This window comes from Microcaecilia unicolor, chromosome 10 (genome assembly GCF_901765095.1).
Source record: "Microcaecilia unicolor chromosome 10, aMicUni1.1, whole genome shotgun sequence".
Classification (NCBI taxonomy): domain Eukaryota; kingdom Metazoa; phylum Chordata; class Amphibia; order Gymnophiona; family Siphonopidae; genus Microcaecilia; species Microcaecilia unicolor.
The window spans coordinates 174,686,121-174,702,003 of record NC_044040.1 but is presented as its reverse complement, the minus strand read 5'-3'; the positions used below and the strand labels follow the sequence as shown (position 1 = coordinate 174,702,003).

Below are 15,883 nucleotides of genomic sequence, written 5' to 3'. Positions count from 1 at the left end.
ACAATGCGTACACTAGAATACATATAAATAATGAATAGAATAGGGACTAAACATACAGAGCATATGATTGAAATAGTATATTGGAAGGATATGCTATAATGTGTATAGTTACGAGCAGTAAGCTTATCATGAAAACTGAAAAGATTTTTACATAATTACATATTCGCATGTACAATATTCCCATAGAATGCTAATGTTGCATGAAACATCTGTACAGTAAAATCGAGTCTTTTCATCAATAAACAAGCTTTTTAAGATTCTTGTCTCCAGGATTTGTATTTCCGTGGTCAAACATCCCACTCTCACTTATACTTATGTGCCATATTGTGTTTGTTTGTTTGTTAGGATTTATTTACTGCCTTTTTGAAGGAATTCACTCATTGATAGTAATTTTGGTCTTCTTCACTGGGTAGTGATTCATCCATATCAAAATCAATGAAAAGGTTCCTTCAATGTTCAGTGGTTGTAGTTCATGGAAACAAATACATCTGTAATGCATATTAATGTGCTCAAATCTAACAAATTACAATAACCCCCCCAGGAGATTCAAAGGTAGGCCCAGGGACAACCTTCAGGTCATGCGTAGAGGGCGGGTGCCAAGAGTGATCACGAGGGGGGCAGATGGAGTGGAGGAAGGGAGGCAGGCAGGGGTACAGAGAATGATTGCGGGGGGGGGGGGGGGGGGGGGGTTGGCTTCAGCCCAAGCAGCTCCATATTAGCAACATTGAGTAGACAGTGATCTTTTTAAAAATCATCAAAATTGATTTTTTAGGGCTGTCAGGTCTGTGGTAGGGCTATGTATTAACTTACAGAAGGGCCCCAGTGCAGTATCTGAGTTGGATCTTTCACATTCCAAGTCAATTTGGGCTCAGGATACTGTGAAGGTAGTGTTCAGTCACTAGTGGATAGGAAAGAGCTATGTTCATGTTAAGCATGATCAGTGTTTTAGTTGGCTATATGTGGCAAGTACAGTCACATAGGGCAGAAGGAAAGCCATTGGCTTCCTTTGCTGATGTCACACAAGTGGGTGGGGCAAGAGCACAATGAGAGTGCTTGGAGGCCTGTACACAGGGCGCTTTTGCGGCTTGCGATGTTCCCGAGTGTGATACCTAGTAGCCAGATTTAATATCCATGAAGCAGCTCTGGTGCATAGGTCCAGGCCTCAGGACTGTTGCTACACTGATTCCGACAGGCCTGGAAAGCGGAATCACTAGGCCAAAAACAAAACAACCACATTTGTCTTCCCAAATCTGATAGAGGCAGCAACGAATGGAAGCGGCACAGAGCATTGGCTTGAATGAAAGTGTTTATTTATTTAATTGCTAGAACTGCAATACTGCTGAAAAAAAGTACATTACTAAAAATACACTACCACTTGTCATTTTCTTTATCCTAATCAAAATAAATGTGTTTTCTAGTGATAACTGGTACTATTATCACGACGCTGAGCAGAGGAGGAAGCCTGTATGCAACAATTTCTATTATTAATATTTATAAGGAAGGAAACCTGGCAGTCCAGCAAGCGGGCAAGAACATGAGTGCTAAGATTACTGTTGTTTGTAAGAAGTGTCCTGTCATCAGACGAGGTGAGTAAAGAGGTACAGTACCCAGAACGTCTGCCGAAAAGTAAGCCTCCTTTTACAAAGCCACGCTAGCGGCTGTCGGCATTGCCGCACGGCAGCCACTAGCGCAGCTCTGTAAAAGGGGGCCTTAGGCAGCTCTGATTAACACCAGTAAATAAAGACCAATGGGTTTTCTTTCTTTATTCTTCACATAAGACAGATATATAGAAGAATACTTTCCATTATAATTTGTCATTGTTTCACTTTAATATTACCAGTCAGCCTGAAATTTAAATACATTATGATACTGTAGAGACATTAGTACAGGCAATTTGTTGCTTTTTGACCCATCTTTGATATCCTAAATTGTAGTTAACACAAGCCCAGCCAAAAGACTATGCAATATTTTCAGTTCAAATACTGAAAGAATATTTGCACTCAATAGTGAAATAAGATTTGCTGCTGTAAGAAACTATTATCTGTATGCAAAATGAAAATTAATAGTGCTAAAAAACAATAGGCAGTGAGGAACTGAAGCTGGCAGTTTCATAAAGAATGTTCACTCATTTGCAGAAAAATATGCCGTATAGACATTTACAATAATGTTCTTGTAAAAATAAAAATATTTGTTTTAGTCATTTGTTAAAATAAACATCATTATTGATTCCATATCTGATTATGAGCAAGGTTTATTAAAGTTAATGCACCAGCTTGTTTTGTTGCTGTGTAATACACACTCTTACCCCCCAAATTGTATACATGGCGCCTTAAGCTGTGCGCGCTAATTTGGCCACATGGCCAAATTATGTGCACAACTTAATTGATTAACAAGCCAATCATTGCTGACAATTGGTACTTAACCAATTAGAGGCACTAATTGGTTTTAATTAGAATTAACACGCACAACTTCCTAACGTATTCTATAATGTGGTGCATGTAAATTCTAATGGGCACAGTCGAAAAGGGTGCATGTCCACGGGCATGGAATGGGTGGGTTGTGGGCATTTCAGAAAACTATATGCACTATTATGAAATACACCTGATCTGTGCCTAACTTAGGTGCAGGTATTTAGGCTTGGTTTTATTATTATTATTATTACATTTGTACCCCGCGCTTTCCCACACAATGCAGGCTCAATGCGGCTTACATAGTAATTTGAAATACAAAGTTAATAGAATTTTAATAAAACAGTAGTAAAACAATGTAAAGTTGGGCTTAGTAGTGTATGATAAGTTGAGCTTGATAATACTGTATATGACTAGGATAAAAGAGGGTAGACAGGATAGGATAGTGTAATTTGGGGTAAGGAGGGATAAGATTAAGGAGAGATGGAAAGAGAAGGATGGGAGGTTGGTATTTAAGTCAGAACAGAATTGGGGGTGGAAGTTGGCGAGATTAGGTTGGGGCATTTGGGTAGGCTTGCTTAAAGAGATGAGCTTTCAGCATTTTTCTAAAGGGCAAGAAGTCATTTATTAATCAGATTGGTCTGGGTATAGCGTTCCAAAGCTGGCTGCCCAAAAAGGAGAAAGAAACTGGATGCATAGTAGGTCTTGTATTTAATTCCTCTACAATTGGGAAGGTGTAGGTTAAGATAAGTTCATGAAGAAATAGATCTGTTTCTAGCAGGGAGGTCAATCAAGTCATTCATGTAGCCAGAGGATTCGCCGTGGATGATCTTGTGGGTCATTGTGTTGATCTTAAAATTTATTCTTTCTTTGATGGGGAGCCAGTGAAGCTTTGCTCGAAGAGGTGATGCCTAAATGGGTGTGCCTAAATTTTAGTCATCAGAATGGCATGTGAGCATATTCTATAAACTATATGTTACTTTAGGCGTAGTTTATAGAATCACACTAACCACGTGGTTATAAGGTGCTATATATAGAATTTCCCACCTAGTAAATAGGCCTCACTGAATTAAGTAATTTGAATTAAAGTGCAATAATGCACATTAAGGGGCCCTTTTACTAAACTGTGTTAAGCATTAATTCATGATTAGTGCCAGATTCACTGTTCTATAGAGGATGCTCTGGGATGTGTGCTCTTTATAGAATAGCGCTGGGTGCCAATTCCCACACCCAACTTTGGGAAAATGTGGGGTACAATGGTGTTGACAATTCAGATAGCAGGTTGAAAAATTCCTTCTTTTCCATTCTTAATTTTTACTTCAGACAAAAAAAACCTTGGAAAATTTCTTATAGTTAGCTACTCTTATGATTCTGAATATGAAGTAAATGGAAGTCATATCATGCTCATCATTATCATAACACCATGCAGACATCTAACTGAATGGAAAATAAAACTGAGAATGTTATGTCTTTGTATCACACCATGGTGTGACTGCACCTTGAATACTGTGTGCAGTTCTGGTCACCGCATCTCAAAAAAGATATAGTGGAATTGGTACAGAGAAGGGTAACAAAAATGATAAAGGGGATGAAACAACTTCCCTATGAGGAAAGGCTAAAGCAGCTAGGGCTCTTCAGCTTGGAGAAGAGACAGCTGAGGGGAGATATGATAGAGATATATACTGAGTGGAGTGGAACAGATATATGTGAATCGCTTGTTTACTCTTTCCAAAAATACTAGGACTAGAGGGCACGCAAAGAAGCTACTAAGTAGTAAATTTAAAACAAATCAGAGAGCGTATTTCTTCATTCAACTAGTAATTAAACTCTGGAATTTGTTGTCAGAGAATGAGGTAAAAGCAGTTAGCAGGGTTTGAAAAGGGTTGGCTAATTTCCTAAAAAAAAGTCCATAAGCTATTACTAAGATGGACTTGGGAAAATCCAGTGCATATTCTAGGATAAGCAGCATAAAATCTGTTTTTTTTTTTTACTGTTCTGAGATCTTGCCAGGTTCTTGTGACCTGGATTGGCAGCTTTTGGAACCATGATACTGGACTTGATGGACCTTCAGTCTGTACCACTATGGCAATACTTATGTTCTTAACAGGAACATGCCTCTAAATATAAGTTGCACACTATTTATTCCAAGCATGGGTAGGGAAGGTCTAAGGTTAAGAGTTGGGGTGCATCAGTACTTGAGTCCAAAAGGGGTTGCTGTCTGACTGTTCCTGAGATGGTAGGGCTAAACAGCAGGTGGGGGTGAAGTGTTAGATAAAGTGGGAATGCTCAGAAACCACAGAAGAAAGGTTGAAGAATAAATTCAAATGCAGCAGCAAAACAACATTTTGAGAAACCTGCTATATTAAACACAATACTTTCAACCCACCAAACCAGGGTTTTTATGTTAAACCAATTTGTAATGCCAAACTGAGTTAATTCATTCAAAATATTTTTATATTCTTACAAATAGGATGAACATGTTAACTCACTGTGCCGACAGATCTTTCTAAAGACTTCCCTCTCTTATGTTCCTTGCTGCAGGTTTGAATTATATCATTATGGGCCAGGTTGATGATGATGGCCGAGCTAAAGTTCTACCCAACAACTTTGTCATGAGTTTCAAGACTAAGAACCAAAAAATACTGAATGCCTTGAAAAACAAGCGGTGCTGAAACATGAACTCTAACAGATGTGACTGACCTTTGACATTGCTTCTAGAAGATACCGACATGGTCACGCACACACTCTTGAGGACCTTTGTTTCTGCTATGGTTTCAGTTGCTCTGGTTATAGGCTTATTCGTAAACCCAAAAGATCACTTGCCTTAAATGCACAGCAGGATTGTTTGATCATCTGACTACTTCAGAGCGATTAATTTATGTGTCAAAAAACAAAAACAAAGATATACTGTGATATAAAATATACAGAATTTAAAGTGCAATCTTTATAAGAGTAAATTTTCATAGGCTGAGATGTCTTATATAGGTAACAAGAGCATTAATCTGCCTAAGGCCTATGTTTACTAAGGTACGCTATAGGCACATTAGAGTTTTGAACGCACGTAAATGTTGGACGCGCATTAAACGCTAATGTGCTCATAGAAATGTATAGGCGCGTTAGCATTTAATGCGCCTTAACTTTAAAGGCACGTTAAAAATGCTAACGCACCTTAGTAATCATACCCCTACGTCAACTATATCCTGGCAGGTGGATTTTTAGCAACTTTGAAAATACCCCTCACTTTTGGTCACAGGGAGGTTAATTTTATTTTTAATTTTTAAAAATTCAGATATTCCAACAAAAAAATCTTATGAAATGTTGATACAGTAACAGAGCATGCATAGGATCAATTCAAAAATAATATTTTTAAATCTAAATTTTAGAACAATCATCTCACGACTAGGCAATGAGGGATTCAAAAGAAAAGTCTGGAAGAGACACAAAGGAAAATGGTAACATCCTATCCTGCTATACTGTGTTTTGCATGATACCCAACCCAAGTCGGCGGAGGGTTATTTTAGAACAGGCCACCTAACTTGTATGGTAGGTATGCAAATAAGCTACACCAATTTCCTAGTGAAAAGTATGCATATAGGAGGAGATTCTATATATGGTGCCTAAAAAAAATTAGCGCTGAAATTAGTGCTGACTAAGCATTTTTTTTTTGTTACATTTGTACCCCGTGCTTTCCCACTCATGGCAGGCTCAATGTGGCTTACATATACAGGTACTTATTTGTACCTGGGGCAATGGAGGGTTAAGTGACTTGCCCAGAGTCACAAGGAGCTGCCTGTGCCTGAAGTGGGAATCGAACTCAGTTCCCCAGGACCAGAGTCCACCACCCTAACCACTAGGCCACTCATTTTATAACCGGCGCCTAGATGTAGGTGCCGATTATAGAATATGCTTAGTTGATATCTCAGTGCCTAAAACTATGCACATCCATTTACACCCACGAAAATGTGGCATAAATCCTGGTGCTTAGATTTACGCACATTGGGCCATATTATATAACTACACATGTAAATTTCAGAATGCCCATGGAACACCCATTTCTCCACTCCTTTTTGCCTGTGCACATTTAGATGTTCGGTGCACTTCGGTTACAGAATACGCTTAGCGTGTAAATTCTAATCAGTGCCAGTTAGTGCTCATTACTGCTTGTTATGAGCTGTTATCAACCCTGATTAACTTGTTAAGCCAATTAAGTTTTGCACATTGTTATAGAATCCACACTGATTTCAGCACAGATCTCTAGGCACACTATATAGAATCCGGGGGATGCTGTCTCATTGAAAGTTACTTCGCAGAAACAAACTACATGTACAAGTTTACACTAGCTATTTAGTATTCCAAATTTCTGGCTTTTACTCAATATGTACATATTTTATAAAGTATATGAATATATTTTAAATCCTACCCTCAGGAATGCCTCTACACAGGCTGGATAAAAGCTAATAAGCATACTAGACATATGTGCATATTTCTAAGCATATATGGGACAGTATTTAGTGCACAGTGGTAGGCAGCTCGTAAGCCACTTCAAGCCGTGGGCTAGCCTAACTTTGGATATTTAATAACAGGACATGCAAAGCTCCTTGCATTAAGTGTTCAGGTATGTCTGCTGACCCAGAAATTAACCATTCAGATTGGTATGCAGATAACTCGGTGCCTAAAGGGGATCTTTTACAAAGGTGCGCTAAACTCTAGAGACGCCCATAGAAATATTTATTTTTATTTGGATTTTGCTCACACCTTTTTCAGTAGTAGCCCAAGGTGAGTTACATTCAGGTACATTGGGTATTTCCCTGTCCCAGGAGGGCTCGCAATCTGAGTTTGTACCTGAGGCGATGGAGGGTTAAGTGACTTGCCCAAGATCACAAGGAGCAGCAGTGGGATTTGAACCGGCCACCTCTGGATTTCAAACATGGTTCTCTAATCAATATATGGGCCTCTCTAGCATTTAGCGCACATTTCATTTTAGCGCACACTAAAAACACTAGTGTGCCTTTGTAAAAGGACCCCACAGTTAGGACAGCAGTTTTGCTGTGTTAACTCTATGCGCTTACTTAGCCAGTTAGCCAACTGAATATATCACCGCTAAGCAGCTAAGTTGGTGTTCTGCCCTAACTCCACCCCCCTGGCCCACTCCTAGCCCAGCTGGTTAGAAGGCCTACTTGTGGTGATATTCACCTGCACTACCCAGTTAAGTGCTGCTGAATATCAGCAGCTAGCTAGCTCAGCAGGTTTTAACTGGACAGGCAAACCCTTTTGAATATTGATCCAGTATAGTTTGGTCAATTTTATAAAAGGTTATTTTTCCATGTAAAACATTGTTTTAGGCAGGGAAATTTTGTTATGTCAATAGGGAACAACTATCAACAAAGAATACCTGTGTAAAGTCTGTGGGAGGCTTTTTAACCATAGATTTTACAATAACATTTCAAAAGGAGAGGTTTCCTTTAAGACTGACATGGGGAAAGTACATGCACAAGTCTGCACCAAATATTTATGTGAATATTTTATCCATAAAAAACTTGCATGCATGCTTTTGGATAACTGAAAGTATGCATGTGGGTGTTCTCTCCATCCTAATCCCACCCCTGGGAACACCCGTTATGTTTGTGTTGGGAAAATTTGCTAAAGCCCCATCAAAGTGCAAAAAGAGCTGTGTTTTATGCAAAGAAATACCTTTGAAAACGACCAAATAGAAAAGAAGCATTTTGAAGGCATACTTGGAAGATACACATATTTTGAATCTCCCCTCCCCTCTCCCTGAAAATACATGTGCTGTAGGTATGAATGCTAATGTACCTTACAGCAGCACTTTGAATTACAGAATGGAATGCTGCAAATTGGATATTCAAACAATGTGCACAGAAATGCTGTTACAAAATTGGCTTGTTTTATGTAGGTTTGACAGCACAATTAGTTAATTTTTAACTTGAGCATTTTCTCAAATTTAACATTTATTTTCCAACAAGAATAGCTTTTTCACATGGAATCTATGCTTAATAAAATATTTAAAATCTTTGTAATTCTCGTCATTGAAGTTCAGAAAGTACCTTTTGGCAGCATATCAAGAAATAAGGAAACTTTAAACTGTAGGATTGGCTCAAATCTCAGAGGAAGGACTTTCTCTGGTGGGCTCTCTGCATTACCAAACTGGAGTCCCTGTTTCCGTCCCCAGCTCTGAGATAGTTACAAAGGTCTGCACTTGTGAAGGCGTATTCAAAACGCTAGGAGAATCTTCCAAAAATTCAACTCTATCCACTGTCCCATGCTAAACAGCAATCTTAGAAACAGGTTTTAAGTGAGGTACATTCTACTCCCCCATTCCATTCTGTAAAGTTCATGTTACAACTGTTCCTGAGGAGAACTGAATGAGAAGCCATGTCAAAAGCCTTCAAAGGTTTGTAGAGTTTACAATGACCATAATACATCTTACTGTAGAGAAAGACAAGTCTTCTGGAGTAAATGAGCAGGAAATATTAATGGCAGTGGTCTGCACTTCTGCAGACCACCACGGCTGAGACCCAGAACTGATAAACTTCACTTCCTGATGAAGAAGTTTGGGAGGTCAAGTGGAAAAGGTTTACTACTACTACTTAACATTTCTAAAGCGCTACTAGGGTTTCTGCACCAGTGGCAAGACTGATAACTTACCAAGTTGGGGTTACGGCGGCCGTCAGCAGCGGTAAAAGGCATGCAGGCTCGACCCTTCTCTCTCTTTCAGCTCTAGTCCCGCCCTCATTTCCTGTTTCCGCAAGGGTGGGACCAGACCTGAGAGAGAGAGAAGGGCCGAGCCTGCACGCCTTTTACTGCTGCTGCTGCTGCCGGCCGCCGTAAACCCGACTTGGTAAGTGAAGATTACTTCTAAAATTTGGAGGGAGGGGGCCTGGAACTGGAAGGAAGGGAGGGATGACGACACCCTCATGCGTGTGACGTCGCGTTCCGTGGCCTGGTAACTCTGCATCGTTCCCTTCCAGTGATTGGTCACTGCTGTTTGTGACAAACCCGGAAGTATGTGACATCAATTCAGAAGATGGATACAGCAGGAGCACGAATGCGTCAAGGCTTCACTTTCACGGAGTCAGCTTCAGAACGTTGGAGGTGCTTTTTATTATATAGGATAATTGAACACCTTGAAATTGCAGTGAGGGCAACATTTGAAACTACTAAACTTTTTATACCATTGTAAGGAAATATAAAATTGATAAATCTTGTTGGAAAAAAAAAGCTGGTCAGAGCCACAAAGTAGACCCCAACAAGGGAATTTTAAAAACAATGTGAGGCCAATTAACCATGCCAAAAATAGAATGGAGAATGTTACAAAAAACTAAAGGGAACAACTGGGTATGAAGAGGAAGAAACAGTCAAACGAAGAAACTTGTTTATGGGAAATTTTTCTCTGAAGAACAGTAAAGGCCAAAAAAAACAAACCCAGATTCTATACATGGCACCCAAAATTGGGCATCAAAAATGTGTGCCCTACTAAATCGGTTAATGAGCCAATTAGTGCCAATAATTAGGAGCTAACTGGCACCAATTTGAACTTGGATGCCCATCTTACTACACACTATTTTATAACAATGTGTGCCCAAATCCCATAGCATGCAACTCAAAAGGGGCGTGGCCATGGAAGATGCACAGGCAAGTCAAGAGCATTCCTACAATAGAATACCGGGGATGCATGCCCAAATTGGGTGCCAGGAATTACACCTGGTTTCCTCAGGCAAGTCCTGGCGTCCAAAATTGGCATTCAATGCTATTCTGTAATGAGTGCTCATCTTTGAGCATCCATTATAGAGTAGCATTGAGCGCTGATTTTTGAGCACCATTTATTGAATGTAGCCCAAAATGAGCAAGGGGGTTCCGTATGGTGAAATGCATTGGAAATTCAATGTCTCCCAGAAAAGGTTTCTCAGAATTCTCTGCGATACCAGGTCTGTACCACTGAAAGACATCACTCATTTGTGCAGCTGTTTATCTTGCATGTCCTCGCAAAAACTAAAACATTCTGCAGTTTGTCCCTGTTGAGATCCTGTAAGAATGACATAATACTCATTTCAAAGAAATCATACAGTAATTAAACAAACAATCTACAAACATTCTGTCATTATAAAATCCAGCTATCACATGACTTTTTTCCAAATATCAAACGATTACTGCTCCTCCTTTGGAAAATAAGAGCAAAACTTCCAGTCTTAAATTGATTTCCCTGAGCTTTCAAAACAATTTCATGACAAAGTAGTGCCTCTGCTATTTCCTGAAATCCTGGCAAACAAGCAGAGGGTGTATTTAATACAGAAAACAGACAGCTTATACATAATTATAAATACTATTTTAATAAGACACCTCCAAAATGAGCACTAACAGGCTGGTAAGTGTAAACTAAAGAAAGAGAAAGCTTAATACTGAACTTTCGCTTCAGCTTGTATCATGTCTGAGATGCAGAACAGCAAAGCATGGCTTTCCAACCAACTGTTCAATTCAATTCAGGTTTGCCATCAACATCCCTAAAATAGGCACGCCCTTCAATAAAGTTATGGAAAAATATTTTATTGTAAACCTGGAGCTAGTTTAATGGGGCGCAAGGTGGAGCCAACAGCCACGCAGCTGCTCCCTGCACCCCAGGAGGTAGCAGTGCACTCGGGGGGGGGGGGGGAGTTTGGAGGTGATGCACCGGGGTGGGGGATGCTGCACCCGGGGGGGGGGGGTGCACAGCGGCGAACTGCCCTGGTTGGCAGCTGACCAAGGAACACCACTGCTTGATGTGTGACATACACATAATTTCGTTCACGTTATATAGCATCCCGGGGATAATTCTTATTTTACAATGGGGAATACACATATACCATATTTTAAAACATTTCCCACATTAGCTTTTACATTTCCTTCAAGACACATAAGTGCTGATTTAGACCAGGGCCTTGAAGTGAGTGACATACACATGTAAATGCGCCAGTATGCACAGATTCAAAGGGGGAGTTTCACTCCTTAATTTGCTACACTTATAATTTCCTGGAATACAGTTCTTGTATGTATAGTTGCCAGCACTTATACATGGAAGCTGTGAAAATCAGCCCAGACACTCTAATCCCTGGCTCTTGCACATAGAAGCTGTCAAGTGATGCTGCTCTTTTTCCAAATGTATTTCTTTTAATTGCTGCTTCTCCTGTGCATGCCAGCAAATAATATTCCTGGGGGAATTCTGCACACAATTATTGAAAATGCTGTACACAGTATTTTAAAATTCTGCAATGTTTATTTCTAGTGTTTTTGCACAGAATTTTCCCATCCTAAGGCCTGAAATTCCCTCCTGCTTTATCCCCTCTCAGGCTCCAGCCTCCCCAGTTCCATGTCACTCCAACTGCAGTTCTCTCTCTAACTTCCAGAAAGACCCCTAATTCTGTTTGTTCTTCCCCTACCCCTGCCCCCATCCCCATGGCACAATATATTTCTCTGTTGCCTTTCCCACCCCCATGGTACACTCTCAATTTTCACTACCTCCCCCCCCCCCCCCCAATCTCCAGGGCACACTCTCACCTTATGCTATTGCTCTGCTTCCCCCCACCCTTTTGTGATACTCTCACCTTGCTCTGTCCTCTCCTCCCACCCTTCCCATGACACACTCTCACCTTGCCCTGCCCCCATCCTCCCTATAACAATAGCACATTTAACCATTATCCATTTACCTTGCTCTGCCCCCCCTCCCCACTGACACATAAACCTTGCCCTGCCCTCCTTCCACCATCTTCTGGCACATTCACCTTGCTCTGCTCCCCTCCCCCCATGGCAATGATGGCAAATTCACATTGCTCTGCCCCCCTCCCCAGGACACATTCACCTTGATGTGGCCCCCCATCTGCCCCCCTAATCTTTCCCATGGCACATTTAGTAGACATCAGCTGCTCTCTCTTCCTCCACTGCAGGGATCAGCACAGCAAGAAATGGAGAATGTGAACCACTGCACTTGAGTCAGTTCCTCCTCTTCTGCCGGCTTATACCCAATTGTTTCTATGACCCACACAGGCCTCCCTATAGCCCTACAGTTCACATGAGCAAGCTGATCTAAGCCAGCGGAAAATGTGCAAGTGACCCAATTTGTAGCAGTTGACGTCCTCCTCCTTCTGCCGCATAACCTCAGAGGGGGGAGAGAAACCCAATGCTGGATTTGCAGAATTCTGCATTTCTTATGGGCATGTAGAATTCTGCTCAAATTTTGTTTGTGCAGTTGTAGAGAACTCCCCCAGGAGTATTTGTTACGATCCTGTGCTTTGGGGGTTTTTTTTTTTGGAAAATTATGTACATGTTCAGATTTTTGCTAAACCTCCTGAAAGCAAATAGGCGTCAAGTTCTTACCAAAAACTCTTTTCTTGTCTATTAATATATTGACTTTCTTATGGCATAAAACTATGGAGTCTCCCAAACATCAGTAACCTGACAATCAGAATCTTCCCTTTAGTTCTATCCACTTTCATTCAGATATGTTCACTTTTTCAAAAGGTGATGGATAGTTTCAAAAACTGATGGATAGTTGTGACCCATGTTGGGTGAGATGTTTCGTCAGAATTACATGTACATGCTTTTGAAGTTTTTTTTTTTTGCCAATAAACAGATTTAAACATAATGCCTTTGTATCGCTCCATAGTGCGACTGCACCTCAAATACTGTGTTCAATTCTGGTCGCCGCATCTTTAAAAAGATATAGTGGAATTAGAAAAGGTGCAGAGAAGGGCGACGAAATTGATAAAGGGGATGGGACGACTTCCCTATCAGGAAAGGCTAATGCGGATAGGGCTCTTCAGCTTGGAGAAAAGGCGGCTGTGGGGAGATATGATAGAGGTCTATAAAATAATGAGTGGAGTTGAACGGGTAGTCACTTTCAATATATATATATATATATATATATATATATATATATATATAACATATTGTAATTTTCACATTTAACATGCAAGTCTTCATTTAAAGAATTGATCTGTCACAGTTTTGATATACTTTCCATCAATATCCAAATTATTCAATCCATGGACCAATTTTTCATTTAATACTGTGCAAAATAATAAACAAGAAATTCTGCCGTACTGCCAATTATAATTACATGAATTTTCACAGTCTGCATCAAGGGTTATGGTGTAGTTGTGGTAACATAAGATCACAGCTTCTCCCCTTTCAGTGCTTGAAAAGTTTTAGGGCCCCTTTTACAAAGCCACAGTAAACACTAACACATTCTTACCATACCAAACAAAAGCTTACCTAAAGATGTGCTGAGGCATCCCATGGTAAATTTTGGAATTTTCGCACACTACACCTGCACTAAAAAAGAAAATTTAATTTTTAGCACTGGGGCAGGTCTGGGGCAGACAGTGGGCATATTCTGTGCTAATTGTTTAATATGTGGGCATTGCTACGTGCTAACCGATTAACACAGGTTTAGCGCATAAGCCCTTATCATCTACATAATGGATGGTGGTAGGGGCATATGAGCTAACAGGAAAATTAGCATGTGGCCATTAATAAGCAAAAATGGAAAAATTGTCCATTTTTCTCCAGCGGATAAGAAATGGCCTTAGCATGTGGGAATGACCCATTTAAGGGTGAGCTAAGCCCACTTACCAGTTTGGTAAAAGGGCCCCTTAATCTATACCTGTTGACTCAAGTACAGCTTGCCACTGAAGTCAGGATAATAAAGACACGAGTACTTTTCTAGCACTAAAGGAAAAAAATGAATTACCACAATAAATGTCAATTCATGTAGCCAAGGGCCCTGTTTACTAAGCAACGTTATAGGTGCGTTAATGTTTTTAACAAGCGTTAACCATGTACATGCCTACAGTATCCCTATAGGCGCCTACATGGTTAGCACAAACGCTAAGTATAGGCATACCAAAACACTAATGCACCATAGTAAATGGGGCCCTAAATATGTTAAAATATATAGCAGCTGATATGATCAATAAAGAAAGGTTGCTTACCTGTAACAGGTGTCCCTTGGAGACATCCCAGGGAGCTCAGGGCTAGAGAATGTAAAAGGCCAAGATCTTTCCATAATGCTCTACTAAGCATGTACAAGAGTTCTGGCATCAGTATCATTGCACAGGGCCACTTCAGTTCCATACAAAGTTACTATTCAGAGAAGTTCAATTTTAAGGGAAGCAGGTGGGTTTTGTGAGGTTTGTTAATCCTACTGTTCTCAGTTAACACCTGTTACAGGCAGGCAACTTTGCTTTCTCTGAAGACAAGAACAAAAACAGTTCTCCCAAGTGGGAATCTCTAGCTATCAACTGCCTTTAAATAAAAGGATAAAAACAAAACAATTTACTTGCCTGTAGCATGTGTTCCCTATGGTCAGCCAGATTCAAGTGCTTACAACATGGGTGACATAACCAAAGGAGCCCTGCCCAGGAAACTATACCAGCTTCAATGAATGAACATAAGTACATAAGTATTGCCATACTGGGACAGACCAAAGATCCATCAAGCCCAGCATCCTGTTTCCAACAGTGGCCATTCCAGGTCACAAATACCTGGCAAGATTACAAAAAAAAAAAAAAAAGTACAAAACGTTTTATGCTGCGTATCCCAGAAATATTTTCACCCAAGTCCAATTTAATAATGGTTTATGGACTTTTCCTCTAGGAAGCCGTCCAAACCTTTTTAAAACTCTGCTAAGCTAACCGCCTTTACCACATTCTCTGGCAATGAATTCCAGAGTTTAATTACACGTTGAGTGAAGAAAATGTTTCTCAGTTTCGTTTTAAATTTACTACTTTGTAGATTCATCGCATGCCCCCTAGTCCTAGTATTTTTGAAAAGCGTAAACAGACGCTTCATGTCTACCTGTTCTACTCCACTCATTATTTTATAGACCTCTATCATATCTCCCTTCAGCCATCTTTTCTCCAAGCTGAAGAGCCCCAGCTACTTTAGCCTTTCCTCACAGGGAAGTTGTCCCATCCCCTTTATCATTTTTGTCGCCCTTCTCTGCACCTTTTCTAATTCCACTATATCTTTTTTGAGATGCAGCGACCAGAACTGAACACAATACTCAAGGTGCGGTCGCACCATGGACCGATACAAAGGCATTATAACGTCCTCATTTTTGTTTTCCATTCCTTTCCTAATAATACCTAACATTCTATTTGCTTTCTTAGCCTCTGTAGCACACTGAGCAGAAGGTTTTAACGTATCATCGATGACACCTAGATCCCTTTCTTGGTCGGTGACTCCTAACGTGGAACCTTGCATGACGTAGCTATAATTCAGATTCCTCTTTCCCACACGCATCACTTTGCAATTCCTCACATTAAACGTCATCTGCCATTTAGACGCCCAGTCTCGTAAGGTCCTCCTGTAATTTTTCACAATCCTCTCACAATTTAACTACTTTGATTAACTTTGTGTCATCAGCAAATTTAATTACCTCACTAGTTACTCCCATCTCTAAGTCATTTTTTAAATAAATTTTT

General features: G+C 40.3%; 1 protein-coding gene across 1 annotated transcript in view; it reads left to right on the top strand.

Moving 5' to 3' along the window:
* Nucleotides 1–6,103, top strand: part of PCOLCE2 (procollagen C-endopeptidase enhancer 2) — a 68,934-nt gene extending 62,831 nt beyond the window's left edge. The window contains 2 exon segments of the mRNA XM_030216180.1: nucleotides 1,419–1,586; nucleotides 4,950–6,103. Of these exon segments, the coding sequence (XP_030072040.1) occupies nucleotides 1,419–1,586; nucleotides 4,950–5,080 (299 nt within the window). The 3' untranslated portion in view covers nucleotides 5,081–6,103.
* Nucleotides 6,104–15,883: the final 9,780 nt, after the last annotated feature.